This window comes from Hippoglossus hippoglossus, chromosome 14 (assembly GCF_009819705.1).
Source record: "Hippoglossus hippoglossus isolate fHipHip1 chromosome 14, fHipHip1.pri, whole genome shotgun sequence".
Taxonomy (NCBI): domain Eukaryota; kingdom Metazoa; phylum Chordata; class Actinopteri; order Pleuronectiformes; family Pleuronectidae; genus Hippoglossus; species Hippoglossus hippoglossus.
Genome location: NC_047164.1, coordinates 20,619,350 through 20,641,474, shown reverse-complemented (window position 1 = coordinate 20,641,474; position 22,125 = coordinate 20,619,350). Strand labels below are relative to the sequence as shown.

Below are 22,125 nucleotides of genomic sequence, written 5' to 3'. Positions count from 1 at the left end.
CTAATGATTGTATTTTTTTTCATTCAAGACATTTCTGCACATCCTGTACTGTTTCTTCAGTAAGGTAATGTGCTCAGAATCCGAATCAACAGATTGCCTTACAGATATTCTGAGGATGTTGAAGTGGACGTCGGCTTGTCTACACTTGGACTCAGTGTCACTTTCGTGGTCTTGAGGCTGGACGCACCATCGGAGAGCAGAGAACTGAGGGACGGCAGCGAGCTGTTGGGATAGCGCGCCACCGAGTTCCTGCACCATCAGCAATGTCTATAATCAAAAAGCCTATGCACATATCTGTTAACGGAGTGTTGTCATCACAAAGACTACTTGAGAATTAAAAACACTCACTGTCCATGACTGCGCTCTCCTTGTATTTACAAGGCAGACATCTCATCGCCTGCTCTCCATCATCGACCATATTCTGTTCATAGAAATATATAAAAGCTACGATTCAGGCTGAATAACATCCTGTCAAAATAAAACGGGTCATTTTAATCATGCTCAGCTTCCGAGCCGTTGCTTCAGGCTTCGTGCAAGCTGTGGGTGCAGTTTAGCTTTCAGTGAGCAGTAGGGCTGTCTGTGATTAATAAACTGCTTCCTGATGTTTTCTTCACTGGCATCTGTTTTTTGTGCACACAGACTTCACTGTCGCTGCAGAGCCTCAGTCACTTCTCTGCAGGGATTGCAGCTATTATACATATTTTCATTTTCAGCAATAACTGAGAATGTGGTGCCACGTTGAATGTCGCGGCTGTGCTGGAGTCCGCCCTTTGCTAATGTAAATCACTACATGTGGATATGCTCTTTTACTTCTGTTAATTTACAGTGGCTTTTCATTCATAAAGAGTCAACATTGTCCCACTGCTGGTCGAAAATAACAAATGCATTTTTTGAGGTACTTGTGTTTTCGACAATTTTATTTGATGGTATGATGCTTCTGCTCCACTACATTTCAGAGGGAATTATACATTTTACTCCACAACATTTATACTAATATCTTCCAAAACAAGTAGTGTAGAAAGAAAATAAGTTCTTTTAGTTTTTAATTTATTCCAAAAAGTTTTATTTTCTAAATCAATAAACAGAGACCATGTGTCGTAGAAAAATTTTCAGATAATTCTAATGCAGCAAATTACATAATTTATTCTTGTTTAAAGATACAGACATCCACTTCGAGAACTTCTTTTAACAGTTATAAGTTAAATGTGTTTTTTTAGATTGGATTTTGTCATTTAGCATGCAGAAAGTAATGACTGAGTCAGCTAATTAACAATTGCATGTATAGCCCAATAAAAACAAAGCAACGCTAACATCAATAAGCAAAGTTGTATGCCATGTATTGACTCCTGAGAAATAGGAATCAGTAGTCTGAAACAGTTATTGAAATTTTAGTTTGAAATATTCTTAATGCCCTCGACTTAGTTACAGACAGACGTGGCTTCATAAGACTGATGTTTTTACTGAGGGTGAATTGTTGGTTAGAATTTGTTCCACCTCAGCCAACTACAACAGATGTGGTGCTTACACATTAATATATCATGGCTTGTGGTTTCATCATACATAACATGGAAGTACATGTTGCTGGTAATACTTATACAGTTTTAATGAGATTACCAGATTTTGAATACAGGGCTTTTATCTGTAGTGGAGTATGTTCACATTAATGTATTAATACTTTAAAGTGAGGCATCTGGAGAATGCTTCCATACTTAATGTGCTGTACGGTGAGGTCAGCCAGCGTAATGAAGATCAATGGCCTAAATTTAAGACGCCTTTGCTCAGGTCATTGTGTAAAATCATCACATTTTTGGGGCGCACCATCACAGATGTTGATATTTGGCGTGCTGATTTAATCATATGAGAAACCTATGTGACTTTGACTGGTCATATGTCCTTAAACATAACGTCACAGAGAAATTGTTTCCATATTGTTTTCAAGCTATTTCCCTGCTGCATAATTATCTAAACTGTATGTTATCCTCAATATAATCATTATCAGTGAGTATAACAGCTACAGTGAATTTGAAAATAAACCCTATAACATTTTGTTTCAATTAAAAATTCACATGTATGTCTTTGAGGATAATATCCATTGACCTGGGAGCAAACTAGTACATAAGTAATTTGCATGTGCCTGACGAGGCACTGATCCCTAACTGCTGTTCAACATTGTAAGGACTTATGATGCCACTTCAGATAAATAATATCTCGACAACTCAAAAAACAAAGATCAAACTTTCTGGAGGTCTCCATGACACTATAAACTAACTTTGGTGAACATCCTAAAATCTGGTTATTTTTGCAATATAACTTTCACTGTAATCAGTCAAGATTTAGGGTTTATCTATGTTGTGTCAGTGAAGCCAATATCTACCACTGCTCAAACAAATAACATTATAGGAAGGTATTGTTATCATCAATATAATAATACTAATATATAAGTACCTTGTAACTGTTTTGAAAGGTGCTATATAAATGAAGTAAATGTATTATTATTCATGTTATTAATAATTTAACTATTTATTAATAATAATTATTGTAATTATCAATATAATAATACTAATGATATATAAGTATCTTGTAACTGTTTTTAAAAGGTGCTCTATAAATGAAGTAAATGTATTATTGTTCATGTTATTCATAATTGAATTGTTTATTTATTAACATTATTATAATTTTTTTATTATTATACAATCGGTTATAGCCAAATTCAAGTTTGGTGCCGCTGTTACCATATCGTGAACTGTGAGACTACAGTCCCCATAATGCACTGGGCGCGGCTGGTTTCCGGTCCTGCGCCGTCTCTGGAGCGGATTGGAACCCGGAGTCAGGACTGGATAAATGAAGGGTCTCCTGCAGGGAAGGTAAAGGCTTTTCCTCTCACTACGCGTCGCTTTGCTCCCGAACGCCGTCGCGGTCCTGTAGAGAAGCTGCAGCCGCTTCGTCCTGTCCGCTCCCCGGCTTCCTGCGCCGCCTCCACCGCGCTCCGCTGCCCGCTGAAGAGCTTCGACTCCGGTTTGGAGGTTTGCGTCTCCGGTCCATCCGCCATGCCGCCTGTTCTTTGTTACAGTGCAGCGAAGCCGCTCAGATCGGAGTTAAAACCCGGCTACACTTTGGGAGCGATTCAAATCCCGGATCCCGTCTCCTGCACGGACTGCGCGCGTTAACATGCACGCTCCAGCTGTGTGGCCGCGCACCACAAAACACTTGATGTTGTTGTAACGCGCTGCTGTGTGGTGACAGCGGCCTGATGCATTCAGGTGTCCCCGGTTAAACAGGCTCTGAAGTTCAGTTAGCTCCAGTCTAAAGTAGTCCCTTCATATCACTGCACACCTTCACTGTCCTGATCCCGTTTCATGAGCACCTATAAAGCAGCTTCTCCTGTTTGTAGGTTCCAGTGATGGCTGAGCAAACACCAGATGAGTTCATCTGTGAGTATGAATCCAACTGTCATTCTGTGTGCGTGCGTGTGCGTGTGCGTGTGTGTGTCAGATTCTGATGTGCAGTGCCAAGTGCATGAGGATGTTCACCCTGTGTCCTGTCAATCACCGGGGGGGTGTACTTCCTCTGCTGCTTGCACTGGTTTGAAAATAGGTTGAATGTTGTCAGTTTAAAAAAAAACAACAAAACTGTAGTGATTTGGCCTTCATAGGAGTTTCCTGAAAGAATGAATTTCATTTGGTGTGTGTGTGTGTGTGTGTGTGTGTGTGTGTGTCCTGCAGGCTGTGATGACAGGTGTGATGTGTGTTCACAGGGTGCGAGGAATGTGGCCAGTACCATGACACAGAGTGTCCTGAGCTGGGACCACTGGTGACCGTCCAGGACTCCTTCGTCCTCAGCCGAGCTCGGTGAGTGAGTGGCAGCTCCAAAGCGCAACCAAACTATTGAGATCATCCATCCATAGAAGCTATAATATTCTAAAAATGTCTGGTACTGACATCAGGCCTGCTGGGGTGTCCTCAAACATGATGCTGACCTCGGAGGCTGATGGATGGGCTCTGGCGTTTGAAAATCAATAAAATTTGATGCGCATAGCTCATATTCACAAATCACAATATGCCTCATAGGGCTAAACAAGGTGCAACACCCTCTGCCCTTAACAATCAGAAAAAGATTGAGGAGAAACAATACAAACAAGGAAAAAAAAGTAGAAACTTAAGAGAGAGTCACAAGTGAGGGATCTCTCTCCCAGGACGGACAGAAGTGCAATAAAGGCTGCGTGTAACAGAGCACATCAAACAGTAATTAATCAATATAACATTCATAAGAAAAAACAGTGTCTTAAATAAATGAAGATGTGTATCAATGGTTAATGAATTTAAACAAAACAAAAAGGACAAGAGATAAAGGAAGCAGTTATGATAATTGTAATGATGGAGGTATTACCAGTATTATAGTATATGTGAGTAGGCATATTGTATATCTAAGCCATCTGGTTGTAATCATAATCCATGATCACGATCCACGATGTGGCAGCAGCCTTGATCCTGGATCTGCAGCGATAAACCACAAGGACTCCTGGGTAGAAGTTAAGTCTGTAACATGTATTGATGAGAGCTTAATGTGATGAAGAGGGAGAGGAGGGAATACAAAGCCTTTACAAGTGTCATGTTGTTAGACCTTCCAGAGAGATAATGTGAGTGTGTAACTTCCTGCGCCCTAAGTTCTGCTCTACAACTGCTACATTTGTATCCTCAGGAAAATATTTTATTTTTAAATGGTGTAGAAAATATCATGGAGCATGTGCGATCACACAACACCACGTGAAGTACTACTGAGAAAATGAGTTTTTACGTTTATTGCCATTTCATAACACACATACTGTCCCCGTCTTGGATCAGGTCATCTCTACCAAACAGCCTGGAGATCAGAGAGGTGGATGATGGGGAGGAGGGTGTGTTCGTCCTGCGGCGGCTGGTCAAGAGGACCCGGTTTGGCCCCTTTGAGGCTAAGAGGGTCCACCACCTGGAGAAGGAAGGAGCGTTTCCTCTGAAGGTGGAGCCTGATGAACCCTGAGTGGACACATTTTGTGCTTGTTTTATTTTACGTGAATAGCTGTAATTGCAGTAGCGGTGCCAGGGAGGCGCTGAAAACCGATTGGTCCCTGAAGTGCCCCGGTCCTGTCCAATAAAGTAGTCACTTACAATTCTAAAAGTAAATGAGATCATTTGTTTCGAGTTTTAGAAAAATTGTGTTTTTCAAAAAAGCTCCAAAAAAACTAAACAAATTCTGAATTATTTTTCAAGCACAATTTTCAAAGTTAACAGTAAACAATGAATGACTTTGATGTCCATCTTACTGAATCAGGAGTTGTTCATGGATGTTGTGCATATAATTGGCCCCTCTGTGTAAATCGTGGGCCCTTTCTGGCCCCTGATTTAGCAAAGTCCTTGATCCGCGACTGTGCGATTGTTGCTATATTAACGTCCTCCCTCCCCATAATGCACAGATCTTCCAGAGGGATGGCCTGGTGGTGTGTTTTGACTCCAGCTGTGAAGAAGACTGCAACTGGATGATGCTGGTGCGTCCTGCGGCCGACCACAACCACCAGAACCTGACGGCTTACCAGCAGGACGATGACCTGTACTTCAACACCTCCCAGGTACCTGTGTCCGTCCTGAACCTGAGTCTTTTCTAACTGGAAATAGTTCTCATGTTCGCCTCTGCTGTCTGTTTTCCAGGATGTGCTTCCGGGCACAGAGCTGAGGGTCTGGTACGGAGCTTTCTATGCCAAGAAGATGGAGAAGCCCATGCTGAAGCCTCCACTTCAGGCACTTCCACAAGGTAGATGGTGTTACAGCCCCTGTTGGTAGATTAGTAAGGCCACAATGTGAAAAGTATCTTATAGTTTTTGTCTCCTCTCCTCAGATGTGACGTCTTTATCTGCTAACTCAGAGACCTCGGAGAATAGTGGAGGTCACGTGCCGTCAGTGGCTGAACAGCCCAACACAGGTCAGCGTAACATCCATCACTTCAGTCACTGCTTCTTAGAAATATTTACTCTTATTTCAATTACATTTAGGGAAATTCTATATTTTTCAAGCTTTCAGTTGTAATTGATTGTGTTTCCTCCATACTGACTCCAATAGGAGTAAAAATCAGACCCTCGGCACACCTCTACTGAGGAAATGCTGTGTCAGGGATTCTCCTTCTGAATCCTCTATTCCCTCTGTTTATCACAGGCAACACGCTGAGTCACCTCGACAAGGTGAACACACTAAGTGAGCTCCCAGACGACCCGCACCTGCCCCAAGAAGAGAGCCTGGTGGGCCCTGATGAGGAGGAGCCCCGGCCCCCCGCTGCACAACGGGTCCCAAAGCTGGGCCGCAGAGGAAGGAGAACTAAGGGGCGCAGGCCTGGGGCAGGCAGAAACAAAGGTGAGAGCAAACGGCCAGGTTTGAGTAAACAATTTAGAATTTACAGTATATTCTTTTGATATATTTTGGACCAGTTTATTACAAAACGTGTCTGATGTAATGCTGAGAGATGTTTGAACAGTGGTAAAGGATCTGAAATCAGTAAACAACAGGATTTGTGTCGGCCCATGAAAGAGCAAGCTGCTATAGATCTGGTTTAAACATCCGTCCTGAGTGATCCGATCACAAGTGGTCGGCGCTAATTTCATAAAGGACCGACTGCCAGTGACGGGTTCACAATGAATCAAACTTATTTGTATGATTCTCAGTGTCCGTACATTTATTTGTTTGTAGCCACAATATCAACGCTGATCACCACATAACTAGTTCTTCCACTATGGTTAATGTAACACACGCAGCTCCTACTTTATTCCCTCTTAAGTTGTTCCTTTCTCTACACCGTCACCATCACTGTCAATTTACATGTGCTGTGTATGACATCATTCTGAGCTCAGCAAGTTGCAGCAGGTTTAGGCACATTCTGCGGAAGCTGGCAAATGGCATTCTGGGAAAATGTTGCAAATCACTGCCTGGAATGGAAGAAGAGGGAGCAGGTTTATGAACCAAATACCTGCAAGACTAGTTATGTATCAGTCTCAGCTGCTCTTTGGGTTCAGTGCTAATAATACATGTTGGTATGCTAACACGCTAAGCTAAGAATGTGTACATGGTAAATATATCACCGCAGGATGACACATTTCTCTCTGCCTGATGTGTGCAGATGTGAAGCCCCCGGTGGAAACGTCCGAGCCGGTGGCCTCAGGGGCAGCAGCAGAGCGTGCTCCAGAGAGCGCAGCTGTGCTGAAGAGACACAAAGTCAGAGAGCACAAGAGGGTGTACCGCTGCTCCCTCTGCAATAAGGTCTTCCAGAACAGCAGCAACCTCAACAGACACATCCGATCTCATGGTACGTGGAGATCTGGAAAGCCAACGTTAGCTTTCGAAAGAGTGTTAAACTTATTCAATTCTTTTTCTGCAAAATTACACAATTTAAATGAAAAGCTGCGGAGAGGCGATGCATACCTGCCACATGCCTTGTTTTTATCCTAGTCAGTTAATGTCAACTTTTATAATGACATCATTTCCAGAGAGACTTCATTTGAAGATTTATCTACAGTACATGCACAATAAGAAATAAAACTGATGCCTTGTGATGTAATCAAGATTGAAAGGGGATGTGACTGCATAGTATAGGAAAAAACCCTGGGGCCTAGATATTGATGCTGGTTGATGGGACCAACAAAATGTTGTGGATATGATGAGATGAAAAACTCAGGGAAAGAGAGGAGAATAGATTAAAATATGACTGCAACAACATGATTGGCTGATAAAGATCATGACCAAATCTGATTGGATGACTGTAAACATCCAACAGCCAGCTGATAAGAAAAGGCGGGGAGAGTAAAAGATTGTGAATGAATGAGACCTAGAAAAAGGGTGCGTTCCAATTGCCCAGTAGTGAGAGGTGGACTGCGCAGGGTATTCAGCCATCTTTAGTGAGATTCCTACCCATAGGGAGCAATCATGCTCAGTTCAAAGGGAACTGTGCAGGGAAGAACTGAACAGTTCATCAGTTCGCCAGAAGCTGACAAGAAAAAATACCCATCAGTCAATGCGCCTCGATGGAGCGCTTAAAAGAAACCAAAGAAATTGCAAGTGGATCAGCCATTAAACGATCGAAGCACACATTATTATGGAGATCCCAAAGGAGTTTACATATGTTTGTAAGTACTGTTGTAACTAACGGTATAATTATTTACATGTCTATATAAGTGGTTAAAACATCAAAAACGCTCTTAGCAAGCTTAAATTAGCACAGCAGTGTAATTTAAATCAAAACAAAGTTTAACATTAGCTACTTGTCACATGGTTCAGCACAGCCCTCATACATGACACTATAACAGAACATATATATTTTTTCATAATGACAACGTACATCTTGTAAAATCATCAAATTAATTTCTTTTCACAAGTATCAGTTTTGGCATCAGTTTTTTTTTCAGAAGGCCAAATAATCTGTATTTTATTTCAGCAGCCCTAGTGTGGCGTTATCTTTCCACAGTAGCAGCAACAGGTATCCGATGTGTTTACGTTACCAGGGAAACACACGGAGAAGGTGATGTAGCAGGATGTTTTCCGAGTGGAGGAATTTGTGATGGGAAGTCCACTGAACTGACATTCCCTGAACAGGGAGTAGGAATATTCCCTATTCTCTACCCCCCCCCCCCTTTCACTGTGGATCTGAACACTGCTATATTGACAATCAGTGGTTCGTCTAAATAAGATGTCGATTATGTCTCTGATCTTATTGGTTGTAACCAATATAATGTCAAGATGATGTCACATATTATAATTATTATATTATTTCTTAAATCTATTTTGGGTGTTGGGTCTATAGTCCTATAGGATTCAGAGATACCTCATTGTGACTTCTTCATGACGTCACTTATCATATGATATCGTATTATGGGGAGTAGTTTTCTGATCAATATTAGTATTAGATTATCTCTCTAGTCATTCTATATTAGAGATATCTTGGAAAAAGGTATCTTTCAAAATGTTCTTTTGTTTGTTCAGCTCTAAAAGTTGATAATGTGGAGAGAAACTCCCAAGTAAGTCCCCCCCATCAAGTGGAGGGAAAATCTCTTATTTCAAATGTTATTTTGTACATTCTCCCACACACACACACACACACACACACACACACACACACACACACACACACATGCATACACGGGCCAACACCAGGCCGTGCCTCCAGTTACATCGGTTCCCAGGCTAATAAAAGTTTCTTGGGAGCTAAGTGTTTAAGTGTCTCTCTTGTATTCCCCCGCAGGTGATAAACTGTTCAAGTGTGATGAATGTGACAAGTTGTTCAGCCGCAAGGAGAGTCTGAAGCAGCACATCTCTTACAAGCACAGCAAGAACATGGTGAGTGACACCCCAACCTGCCACCCCGAGGGTTCTTACTCCCAGCGCTGGCTAATATCTTCTTTTAATGTGAACCCAACAGCCCGACCAGGATTACAAATACAAATGCAACACGTGTGAGAAATCCTTCCGCCTGGAAAATGCCTTAAAGTTCCACAACTGCAGGACAGGTAGCACAAACTCTAGTATCTGTTGTATTTTGATTTTGTTCAAATTTAAATCACATCCCTGCTTTTTTGTCACCCATTGAAATTATCTCTGATCACATTGCCACCAGGTCTTATCATGTTACGTTTTCAAGGATGTCCTTTTCCTCTGTCTCCAGATGACAAGACGTTCCAGTGTGACATCTGCTCGCGGTTCTTCTCCACCAACAGCAACCTCTCCAAGCACAAGAAGAAGCACGGCGAGAAGCTGTACTCCTGCGAGATCTGCAACAAGATGTTCTACCGCAAAGACGTGATGCAGGAGCACCACAGGAGGCACGGTGTGGGTGAGTCGCACGCGAGCAGGGAGCGAGGCCCTATCACAAGTTACTTCATACGCTGCTTTGTTATCAGGAGAAATTGTTGAAATATTGACCTTGTGTTGAGTTTCATCACGGTCTCAGTACTGTGCAACACGTGGGCCAATCACAGAGGAGCATGGTCACAATAACTAAATAAACATAAAGACACAGAAAAGATATTGTTTTGTGGATGGTGCGGGGCTACATGTGATCACACAGAGCTGCAGCCTGGGGCAGAGCGTGTGGGATTGTCTTCTACAGTTAATGTGTACAATCCGGATACAAATTAATGAAAATAGTTAGGTGAAGCAATATGATCGCAATTATCCTGTATGATTTTAGTCATAATTATACTGTGCCTCACATTGCCATGGACACAGATTTAAAAAAAACTGTGTGTGTGTGTGTGCGCAATCATGTGTCACTCGCATGCAATGTAATGAGATCATAATGGATTTCAGAACATACAGGATGTGTCCTGCTGCTTTCACAATGCTGCATTTAATGAACTGTAGATGTTCACACAGTTTAAAGCAGCTGTGGGCAACAGATCCTGACAGAATCAATCATATTATGTTATGAAGCAATGCAGACTGATTTATAAGCGATCCTGCAAAAACATCATCAAACATCCGAATTGATATTTTATACATATTTAAAGGTGTTTGATTAAAAACCCTGTTCCTTATTGTGGCAGAAAGAGATGTGAATCTGGGGTATCTGTTTACGATTAGTTTTCTGCCATCAGTTCGTTCCACATCCCTGAGCACTGCACCAGTTGTGCCTTCACAACAGCTAATTCGATACTTATCCTCCTTAATTACTCTAATTAATACTAATTAATTAAATCGTGGAACTTCTTTGAGAAAAACATGGGACTGGATATAAAAAATACCTAACCAATTTCACTGAAGTAAATTTAGTTGTCACAGACGGGTGTGCAGACCAAAATATTGATGTTTTAGTAGCAGAAAGCATGTCACCATATTTCTTCAATATCAAGCTCTTTGCTCAACTACAACCATATTGCATCTGGACAGGACCAAAGCACATGAAGAGAGAGGACCTGGAGGCCAATGGAGAAGAAGGGACCAAGTACAGGAAGGAGCCATCACCCTGTCCCATCTGTGGCAAGGTGAGCACTGTGCACAGCAGCCGAGACTCATGGTCCTGATGGCAGCAGGTCAAATAACTTCCAGGTGACCACAAGTGCAGTGACGTGCGTAAAGTGTGTGCATGTGTGTGTTTGTGTGCACAGGTGTTCTCCTGCAGGAGCAACATGAACAAGCACCTGTTGACTCACGGTGATAAGAAGTACACCTGTGAGATCTGCGGCCGCAAGTTCTTCCGCGTGGACGTCCTTCGAGATCACATCCACGTTCACTTCAAGGTGAGGCAGTGATCCTGAATCCTGCTGCAAGCTTAGTCTGTAACTGAACCTGGACCTGCAGGAAAACATGTAACAGCACAGAAGATGTTTAACTGCACATACTGCCACTTCCTTTTGTGCTGTGGTAATCAGCATGTTGTTATTGATGCATCACATTTTTATGGGATGCCCCTCCTGTCTCATCAGCTGCCACTCAGCATCAGCAGCTGTCAGTGCAGCTCTCTGTTCAGTCACACGGTGATATTCAACCCAGGGTTGAATATCACCCTGCAAGATGAAAATAGTGGTAAATAAGAGCATATATGTGACTGTGGTTGTCAATTAGCACCTTGGATACGTGTTTCATTAAATCACCAAGAGCCCTCTGGATCTTAGCTGCCTTTGACTTTAATCATTTTAAAGAGCTGCTCTTTGTTTTTCAGGACATCGCCTTAATGGACGAGCAGGAGAGAGAAGTCTTCATCAAGAAAATCGGCATCTCGGCAGGAGACAGCGACGACACAGACGAAGACGATGATGAAGATGAGGACGATCCTGAGCACCACAAGTACAACTGCAAGAAATGTCAGGTAGGTCTCGTCTCGAAAGGCATCTAAAGATCTGCAGACTCTTGATCTGAAGCCGCTTACTAACACAATATCCAGAGGGTTGGTGTGGAAACACATTTAAAAAATAAAATGTTTACTCTTTCACCAGTTATCTTATGGCGAACGGTGTGTAATGGCCTCAGCTAAGAGCAGATGATGTAATATAAACTTACAGTGTGTAACCTGCATCATGGAGGCACGCATCTCTTTATTTGTCACTAACAACCACAGACAAACACTTGAGCTTCTGTGTGTGCGTCTCCAGCTGTCGTTTGCCAAGGGGAGGGAGTACCTGAAGCACATCATGGAGCAGCACAAGGAGAGAGGTTACGGCTGTGGGATCTGCAACCGACGCTTCGCCCTGAAAGCCACGTACAATGCTCACCTGGTCATACACAGAGAGCAGCTGCCCGACCCTTCAGTGCAGAAGTAAGACAAGGAAGCAGAGTGAAAGTTCTGTGCTGACTGTCCAAAATGTTAGATATATATAGATATATAGACCAGTGGCGGCTCCTGCCAAATTTCTCAGTGAGGGCAATTGTTGCGATGATGGCTAAGGTTACCTGTTTAATGGGTAAATAAACTCAAGTCAGCTGGACATTGTCTCGTTGCATTACGTACATAAAATGTTTTTTGTTTTTTTTCTGGTCACCTCACATAGCAATGCCACCAGTAACCACAAGACTGGGATTGTTCCTGAGGCCACATACTGTACAGTCATTTGGTAGACAGGTCTTCATTAAAATTAATTTGGCTCTAAAATGACTGAGAAATCTGTGGTCAACAGATAAAATGTCATCCATCAGTACCTTTGAATATGAAGAGAGACCTGTTTTGCCATTGATAAAATAGGTGAGTCATCAGATAGTTTATTTAAGGTTCAGCAAATCAAGAACGTTTATTTTGTAGCTAGCTGTGTTGTTATTAAACAAAGAAATGAATGTTGGCATCGCCTTCTACTTACTACAGCTAGCAGTGCAGATCACAAAGTATCCACTAGATGGCAACATAAGACAAGGATTGTTCCTTAGGCTACATATTTTCAGTATGTGTGGACAATTACAAGTACTGTACTTCAGTAGTTTTTAGGTACTTGTACTTTACCTGATAATTTCATGCTACTTTATACTCCTACTGCAATACATCTCAGAGGAAATTTTGCTAACGATCGAGTTGCTCCTGTTAGTCATGACTGTGACATTGACGTAATCATAGGTACGGGCGTGATTAGACCGCCCAGGTGCACGTGTAACAGCTTACGTATGACGAAATCACGTTAGTGCGAGCCCTCCCGGAAGTCATAGGGAATGCATTGCAGTGCCTGCAATTTGAAAAAAAACGTTTTACAATGAAAGTCTATGAGAGCGATGTGGGGCGATTTTCATCCATATGGAAATCTCCCCATAGTCTATTAAACAGGGCTCGGCGCTGCAGCTGATTGGACGATGATATTCAGAGGTAGCCGGCAGGACAAACTGTCTTGATAATTGTATCATTTAAAGGGGACATAGCATGCAAATTCCACTTTGTTAGTGCTTCTACAGGTTAATGTGGGTATCTGGCATGTCTACCAACCCAAAAACTCTGGGGAAAAAACACTCGCGCGTTTTGTTATAGTTCCTCTAAGTCAGAAACGTCATGCTTGAGCGACTCGATTGCGCTTCCTGGGTATTGTTTCGTAACAAGGAACTGGAAGTCTCCCTACATGGTCTTGGCCCACCCCACCCCCCGTCCCCCCACACTCGTTACTTCCGGGTTTACACCGGAGGCTGCGAGGCAGCGCAGCGCCGTTCCCAAGCACGCAGCCGGGCTGTTCACACGGGACGAGCATTTCTCCGCTGGTCAGCCCGCGATTCACTCACATGTGGCATTTGTCTGGATCATTGGGACTGGGAGGCTGCAGCAGCTGCTCGGGCGCGACCGATTGCTCTCCCGAGCGTGAGCTGGAATTTGTGTCAGCGCCACACAGCCAGCAGTGTGGAAGACTTCCGCAGTGTTCAGCGCTACTGTAACCCCCGAACCCCGACATTCAACGGGTACAACAACAAGCGGAGAAAGCAGAATCGCGGGCTGACCTTATATATACAGTCTATGGGGCTGACCAGCGCGGAGAAATGCTCGTCCCGTGTGAACAGCCAGGCGGCTGCGCGCTTGAGAACGGCGCTGCGCAGCCTCGCAGCGGTCTTCCACACTGCCAGCTGTGTGGAAGACTTCCGCAGTGTTCAGCTCTACTGTACGCCGGGTTACAGTAGTTACGCCGGGTTACAGTAGTTACGCCGGGTTACAGTAGTTACGCCGGGTTACAGTAGTTACGCCGGGGTACACCGGACGCGGAAGCGCCGCTGCGAGGCAGCGCAGCGCCGTTCTCCAGCACGCAGCCGCCTGGCTGTTCACACGGGACGTTCATTTCTCCGCTGGTCAGCCCCATAGACTGTATATATAAGGTCAGCCCGCGATTCTGCTTTCTCCGCTTGTTGTTGTACCCGTTGAATGTCGGGGTTCGGGGGTAAATGATGGTCTTCATAGCCCCCCCCCACCCCTCTCTTTCTCTCTCTGTCTGTCTGCTTGTGTGCTTGTAGTGGATGGGCAGAGGGGGACATTTAATTATGTGATTGGGAAAATTAAAACTCCAGGACAACAAGGGGAATACAAAGTATGGGATGCATATTTGATAATTTATATCATATAAAATATGTAATTTATATCGTTTAAAATCGAGGGGGGAGGGGGGAGCTGGCTCATTAGCATTTAAAGGAACAGGCACTCAAAACAGGTCGCTCTGTGGAGGGCTGTTTTATACAGGGTAAAAGGGTGCTGTTTTATATGATCCTTGTGGTATTTTGACCAAAGTATGTTACAGACATTTCATTAAGACCCCAAGGAACCATATCAACTTGTGGTAAAATGGGCATGCTATGTCCCCTTTAATACATTTAAAAAATGATAATGACGATTATAATGAGAATTAACATTTATCACTATCATCATTTTTTTTTTTTTTTTTGGGAGGGCGGCACCCTATCGCCCCCTATTGACCAGCCGCCCCTGATATAGATATATATGTAATAAATATTTATTTAGTTCTGTTCAGGTCGTGTTAGAGCTTAAAGGTTCAGTGTGTAAGGTTAAGGTGAAAAGGATCTATTGGCAGAAATTTTATAAATAAATTTCTTGGTGACTTGGTCACTAGTGTGTTTCATCTAAACTGTGAGAATTGTTGTTTTCTTTACCCTAGAATGGGCCATTTATATTTAAATACTTTAAATTTACATCGGGAGCGGGTCCTCTCTACGGAGGCTGCCATGTTTTTTTACAGTCGTCCAAACTGGACAAACTAAACACCTTTTGAGTTTGTATGACAACTGAAGGCTACCACAGGTTCTCTTTCATGTTTGGAAGGGGAGCGTGAGGTGAAGGGTATTCGGCTGCAACATGCTACTTCACCACTAGATCTCACTAAATTCTACACACTGAACCTTTTAAGTTAAAAGAAAAGCAAATTAACCAGCTGTCAAATCTTTCCATCCATCCTAAAGGTACATCCACCCATGTGAAATCTGCGGCCGAATCTTCAATAGCATCGGTAACCTGGAACGACACAAGATCATTCACACAGGTGAGCAGCACTCTGAGATCTCTCTGCACAATGTTCACTTTCCTAAGGTAGATATATGAACAAAGACATCCTCGTGGTGGCCTGTAGCTACTACTGCCATCATTACATTTTATTTGGATAGTCCATATTCACAAATCACAGTTTGTCTCATGTGATTAACAAGGTGTTACTCCTCTGCCCTTAACCCTCATCAAGACTAAGGAAAACCTACCAAAAAATAATTTATCATATTCATTTTCAAAAACTGTACAACATCCGTATACCTCACACAGTCCCTGTAACCCTGTGAGACTGAGGCTTTTTGCTCAGTTGTCATTCACTGGCTGTGGCTCAGGAGGTTGAACAGGTCGTACACTCACCAGAAGGTTGGCAGTTTGATCCTTAGTCCCTTGCGTCTGTGCTTGGTAGTGATGTGTTATAGAAAAAGTGCTGCACATACATGCACTGTATGAATGTATGTGAATGGATGGATGGCAGTATACTGTACTGTAAAGTGCCTGGAGAGGTCATCAAGACTGAAAGATCTGTATATAAAAACAGACCGTTTACTTGCTGGAGATGTGCAAATTGTATGATACATGTTTGACAGAAGAATAGAAAAAATATGTATTCAGTTTCAAGTTCAAGGATAGACAAATTATGTATTTAAATGTTGTTGTAGTAAATTTTTTCCAGGGACGTAACCCCATGTTGATGAGACATTCTGAGCCTTAGCATTATTGTAATGAATGAAAAAACCTCCCTCTTACTTCTTATATATAGTATAAAACTTATAAACATCTCCTGAGTTTTAGGACTTCAATTCCCTCTGAATGCTCTGGGGGAAGCAAGCAGGTTTTAGAACAAAGGACAAGATGGTGAATATCCCTTGTACAGTACGTTTGAAGTTCTCCTGCACAATTTAAGTTACCAACTACCAATAGATGTTAGCAGGTGTTAGCAGCCACCAGCGGATGTTAGGGACATAACTTCAGTTGTGCACCTTAGCTTCATCAAGTGTTTTGGCCTTGTAATCAGTGATACAGGCCGAACTTGAGGGTTTGCTGAGGCTAAAGGTAAATCTGATTGGCTACTGGCTAGTATGGCTGTACTATGAGAGCCATGTGGCCGCTCAGTAGATCAGACATCATTACCTCTATGCCTTTTTAAACTAAACACTGTCTCATTTTAGAACATAGGACAAGATGGAGAATATGTCTTGTGTGTTCTACCACACTAATTAATCCCTACCACCAGTTAATGTTATCAGATGTTAGTGACCACCAGCGGATGTTACGGACATATTTTCAGTTGTGTACCTTCGCGTCATCGGGGGTTTTGGCCTTTTAATCACAAGAAACCCACTTCTAAGGCAGGCCCACCTCAGGTTGATCAGACCGGGGTGTGTGTCCTTAGCGTCTTGGGGCCCAGTTGGGATCTTTCCTCCTGATCTAGAGCCTTTGGCTGCGGCGTTCTGCAATGTGTGATCTAAAGAGTTTAGTCAGTGAGTTCGCTCTGGGATTTACACCCTGATGTTATTTAGTAACTGCTGCAAATTGCCAGAGTGAAAAAACTTTTAATTGAAAGAAAAATTATGATATTTTGATTATTTAAAAAAACATTTGTACATACAGTATATTTTGACAATTATAAAACGAGCAAAGTTACATGTGGCGACACAGTGTAACGACTTATTGTTTCATATGATGATTAAATGTACGTGTTTGTGTTTGTGTGATCATTCAGGGGTAAAGAGCCACAGCTGTGACAAGTGTGACAAATCATTCGCAAGGAAGGACATGCTGAAGGAGCACCTCAGGGTTCATGATGACATCCGGGACTTCCTGTGTGCTGAATGTGGGAAAGGTGAGGTTTTAACTGCTCCATTACACATCGCATGTCATAACTGTGTAAACAACAGAATCGGCGTGGAGTAGTTGATGTTTGGTTCCTTGCCATATTGAGGAAATGTTTTTTTCCTGTGCAGGCATGAAGACTAAACACGCACTGAGGCACCACATGAAGCTTCATAAGGGCATCAAAGAGTATGAGTGTAAGGCGTGTAACCGCAAGTTTGCCCAAAAGGTCAACATGCTGAAACACTACAAGAGACATACGGGTGAGTCAAAATGTGTTACAGATTCATGAAAGGTCAGAGGAAATGGACACTATTGATTTCTTTATATCTATATATTCACAGAAAATATATAATGTAACTGTGTGGTCATTGTCGTGCCTGTAGGTGTGAAGGACTTCATGTGTGAGCTGTGTGGGAAGACGTTCAGCGAGAGGACGACTCTAGAAACACACAAGCTCATCCACACAGGCAAGTGACTCATGTAAAATTAGGCCGGTACACACAACTCGGTTATTATATAAACCAGCAACAAGCAGAACATGGGAGCCTGTGATTTGGTTCTTTAATGTCGCCATGTTCAGAGGCAGAAGTGAATGTGCAGTACATAAAATACCAAACCAGCAGTCAGAAGTTAAAGGACATGTTTACTATAAAACTCTGAACATTGAGATGTGGAAGATGGTTTGGTTAGAAACTGAGAGAGAAAAAAAATTATACACAAAACGAATTCATGTCTCTATTGTTGATAGCCATGAAGTAAGTTTTGGTGGGTTTGGTTGTTTCCATGTCTTTGTCACTTGCTTCATGGCAGTAGCTCTCAGTATATAAAAAATATGCATGTCAGCTGATTTTTATCTCACCAAGCAGGTTAATATTCAAGTTGTTCCTAATCTTATATCTGTACTGTAATGATGTATTTCTGGTTTATTAGATAGGAACATATACTGTTTACATCATTCGCAACACCCTACATGAAGCTACAGCAAGTCACCTAGCTTCACACAAAGACTATAAACAGGGGAAACAGACCAAACTTTAAACAGCAATTCAATGTTCACTAAATAACACATCTTGTCTTTTTAATTGGTACAAAAACAACAGTGTAAAACATTTTTTAATACACTAGCCTCTGTGTTCCTCCCTGTATTGGGTCGTATGTTGGGTCCACGTCCTGTGTGTATCGTCTTTTTTATCACACAGAATGTATTAGCCAAACTGTCAAACTCTTCCTTTAAGGCAAAAATATGAAGCTTTATAATTACTTTTACTTTCCATCAGTCAAAATATTACATCATGCATCTCTGGTCTGTCATCACATGTCCTGTGTTCTAATTTGAGAAGTTTACATCTGATGTTTTTTGGTTCCGTGATGCTGCCTCATAGGGGTTTTGCATTTAACAGAATATTCTCCTGGAGGCCGTCTACGAGACCTTGTTTTGATACAGACGTATAAATGATCCCGCTGAGCCACACAGCAGCTGATACAAGAGCCACTAGCTCTGAGCAACAGTCCACATCAGCTTCCCTGCTTCTCATCTAACTCACAGACATGAACACTCGTCTCCTTCTGCGCTTTAGCTTAGCGCATGAGCCTCCAAACAAAATGCTTTTGTCAGTGTTTATAGAAAACTGGTATATGCAACAACCACCCACTGTTAGTGTTTACATTAGTGAGTTCATGCTGGACTGACCCTACTGACCTCTTTCTCCCTGCAGTGGGGAAGACGTGGACGTGTGCGACCTGTGATAAGAAGTACTTGACAGAGTACATGCTGCAGAAACATGTGCACCTGACCCATGAGAAGGTGGAGGCCCAGTCGTGTCACCTCTGCGGGACAAAGGTGTCCACCCGTGCATCCATGAACCGACACCTGCGACGGAAACACCCTGAGGTGAGTCCTGTTAGGACACGGTCCATGTGTTTGACCACTCAGGCCGCTAGCTGTTGTCAAATCCTCAAAGCAAACCTGTTCAACTGCCACTGATTTTCGTTCTGCCTCCAGGTGGCGTCGATGAGACTGGATGAGTTTGATGAACTTCAGGAAACTTCGACAATCAATGATTCTTCTATCAGCATTGTGCAGGTGGGAGTTACAATTTGTGGGCTTCTTTAATGATGCAGCATACGTCCCTCCGAACACAACAGTGAAACATGTTGTTGGAGTAGCTCTGACAACAAACTGTTGCAGTGTGAAAACAGGAGACTTCAGCATCTTGATCATGGAGAAGCCAGTTTATGTTTGACATGAGCTTTTCAGATTAACAGTTTACTTACTATATCTAAAGAAGGGCACTCAGTAGAGCACATACCTGCACCAAGGCTCAACAGTCCCCTAACGAGATCACATTTCAATTAACTAGATCTAGCAGAGGTAATAAATTAATGAGATACTAATATGATGTATGTTTTGCTCCTTATACTTTAATCTCTTTTGTGGAGTACTGTAGTGTTTGAATGTAGACTAAACATAGAACTGACAGAGTCCCTGTTTATTCACAGTGGATCTATATATTTATAAATATGAAATTATGAATGCATGGATAGTGTTCCCACCCCCACTGTTTATTATAGCATTACTATGGCACCTTTTGTTACGACGGGCATCCTGTGTGATATGTATGTTTGTAGAAAGACGATGAATAAAATCTCATTTCAATTACACAGTTCACTGAATAAACATTATTAATGTTTGAACCTCTTTCCTCAGCCCACTCTGACCCTGGAAAAGGACAGCATGTGTCAGGAAAGGCCCATCCGACATTTCCGACACCCCAAGAAGAAGCAGAGGGTTCCAGTTGAGCCGGAGCTCTCAGAGTCCGACGAGTTTGTCGACTTCACTGAGCCGAGACACGAAACCATGCCAGAATATAACACCGTCATCGTCGGTGAAGAGACTGAGACGAGCTCTGCTGTGCAGAGCATCCAGCAGGTACATATGAAGATTTACAGAAAAAGTTGCTGGTTTTTATTTACAATAACATTTGTTACAACTGTTTCTTTCTAAAACCAGAACAAATGATTTCATACAAGGCAGGTGGCCTGATTAGAGGTGAAACTAGGGGCAGAGGTTTTTCTTGTTGAAGAGCCAGAGAAAGAAGTTGACTACACACTGCTGATGGAAAGCAGAATAAATACAAATCTAAAGAAGCAAGATTTACCTGAGTAGTAAAATATTGCTTTCACTCTCTGTGTTACTAGTATCTCTTTTTAATAATACATTTTATTTCATGGTGCCTCTCTATACACCCATGGACACCTCAAAATAGATCATGAATAAACGCATGAATAATTCAAATAAAACTAAGCATTAAAATCAGTCAATACAATATAGTTAAAAAGTAAAACCAAGGTTAAAATGGAGAAATAGACACTTATGTGAAGACAAGAGTAAAACTAAAGGTTAAAATCTGATTAGTGGGTGATGGATGAGATAGATAATCTTTTGATTGTCAGAAATGATCAAAAATGATCATCATTTATCTAACTATAATAAAATAATATTTGGCAACTTTGGGTGATCAGGTCGACACCCCCTTTCACCCAATGTTTGGCTGACAGACCCACATGATGTAACCAGTGCAATATCATAGTTAACTTGTTTACATGGACGTTCCGCTTGTTTGAGAGTAAAAAAACTTTTAGAGATCATCTAACCTGGAAAAATGAGACTGATAATTTAAGGACATAGAAACAGATTAAAATGAACAACCATTTTTCAGTCAGCAGATGAGTCGCTCTTCTTATGTTGTTACTCTAATTGATCTGCTCCTGCGGTTTCAGGTGGTGGTTCTTACCGACCCCAGCGCTCAATCAGCCGCCTCCCCCAACAGCTCAGTGGGGCTGACCAACATCACAGTCACGCCCATCACCAGTCAAGCCCCTGCCCAGTTCACCAGCCTGCAGCCTGTAGCTGTGGGCCACCTGACAGCCAGCGACCGGCCCCTCACGCTGGACAACTCCATCCTCACCGTCACCTTCGACACCGTCAGCGGCTCCGCCATGCTCCACAACCGTCCCGCTGAACTCATCCCAGAGACGGTGGGCCCCGGCGGAGGCGCAGCAGCTCAGTCAGTCACCCACTTCATCAACCTCACTACTCTGGTCAATCCCATGGGCCACCAGCTGGAGGCGCCGACTATGCCCTGGAGGCCTGTACCGGCAGCTGAGGGCAGCCAGGTCACCCCTGTGGTGGAGGGAACTCAGGGGGAGGGTCTGGAGGCCCAGAACCAGGGTCAACACCCGGGTCGACCCGGCCAGGGCCAACCGCCCACCCCCCAGCACCAGAGCAGCTCAGCACAGCAGATGTTCGGCTACTGAGCAGAGACTAGAGGTGCCGGTCGCCTCACGCTCACCAACATTGTTATATAGTAGAGTAGATTTTATGACTGAACTGTCACCAGATGCCTCTCCAGCTTCATGGAAGTGAATGAATTTACATTTTTTTTCTTTTGTATACTGACAAAACATAGTGGCTGTTATTAACATATTATAAAAAAGATAGAGACGGTACCTTCACCCAGAATCATGACTCTCCTCTGGAATATTTACATTTCAAACCAAAGCAACATGTTGAATTTTCAAATGCCTTACCAGCCTTTATAAACACATGCATGTCTTCAAGATGAACCTGCTGCTCGAAAACTGAATCATGAAATGACCCAACGTTACGGTAAAATGAAAACACCAGGTGAAGTGATAAATGATGGTTGTCATGTTCCCAAAAGTCTTTATTTTTAAATGCTGTAACTAGTTATTGTTTAATTGTCTGGGAAAAAATACTGGAATCATTTTTGTACTGTACTATTTTTAAACAAAAAAAAAATACCTCTTTGAAATGGT

At 42.6% G+C, this 22,125-nt stretch overlaps 1 protein-coding gene across 1 annotated transcript; it reads left to right on the top strand.

Annotated features, from left to right (window-relative positions):
* Positions 1-2,617: 2,617 nt before the first annotated feature.
* On the top strand, positions 2,618-22,125 carry prdm15 (PR domain containing 15). Its single transcript, XM_034607096.1, has 24 exons — positions 2,618-2,864; positions 3,392-3,431; positions 3,755-3,848; positions 4,842-4,995; positions 5,450-5,602; positions 5,682-5,784; positions 5,869-5,952; positions 6,183-6,377; positions 7,138-7,323; positions 9,253-9,347; positions 9,430-9,517; positions 9,673-9,840; positions 10,896-10,990; positions 11,114-11,245; positions 11,668-11,814; positions 12,098-12,261; positions 15,369-15,448; positions 17,174-17,293; positions 17,415-17,546; positions 17,670-17,753; positions 19,002-19,177; positions 19,289-19,369; positions 19,994-20,215; positions 21,067-22,125. The coding sequence occupies exons 1-24, from the start codon at positions 2,766-2,768 to the stop codon at positions 21,601-21,603; spliced, it is 3,429 nt and encodes a 1,142-aa protein (XP_034462987.1). The 5' UTR covers positions 2,618-2,765; the 3' UTR covers positions 21,604-22,125.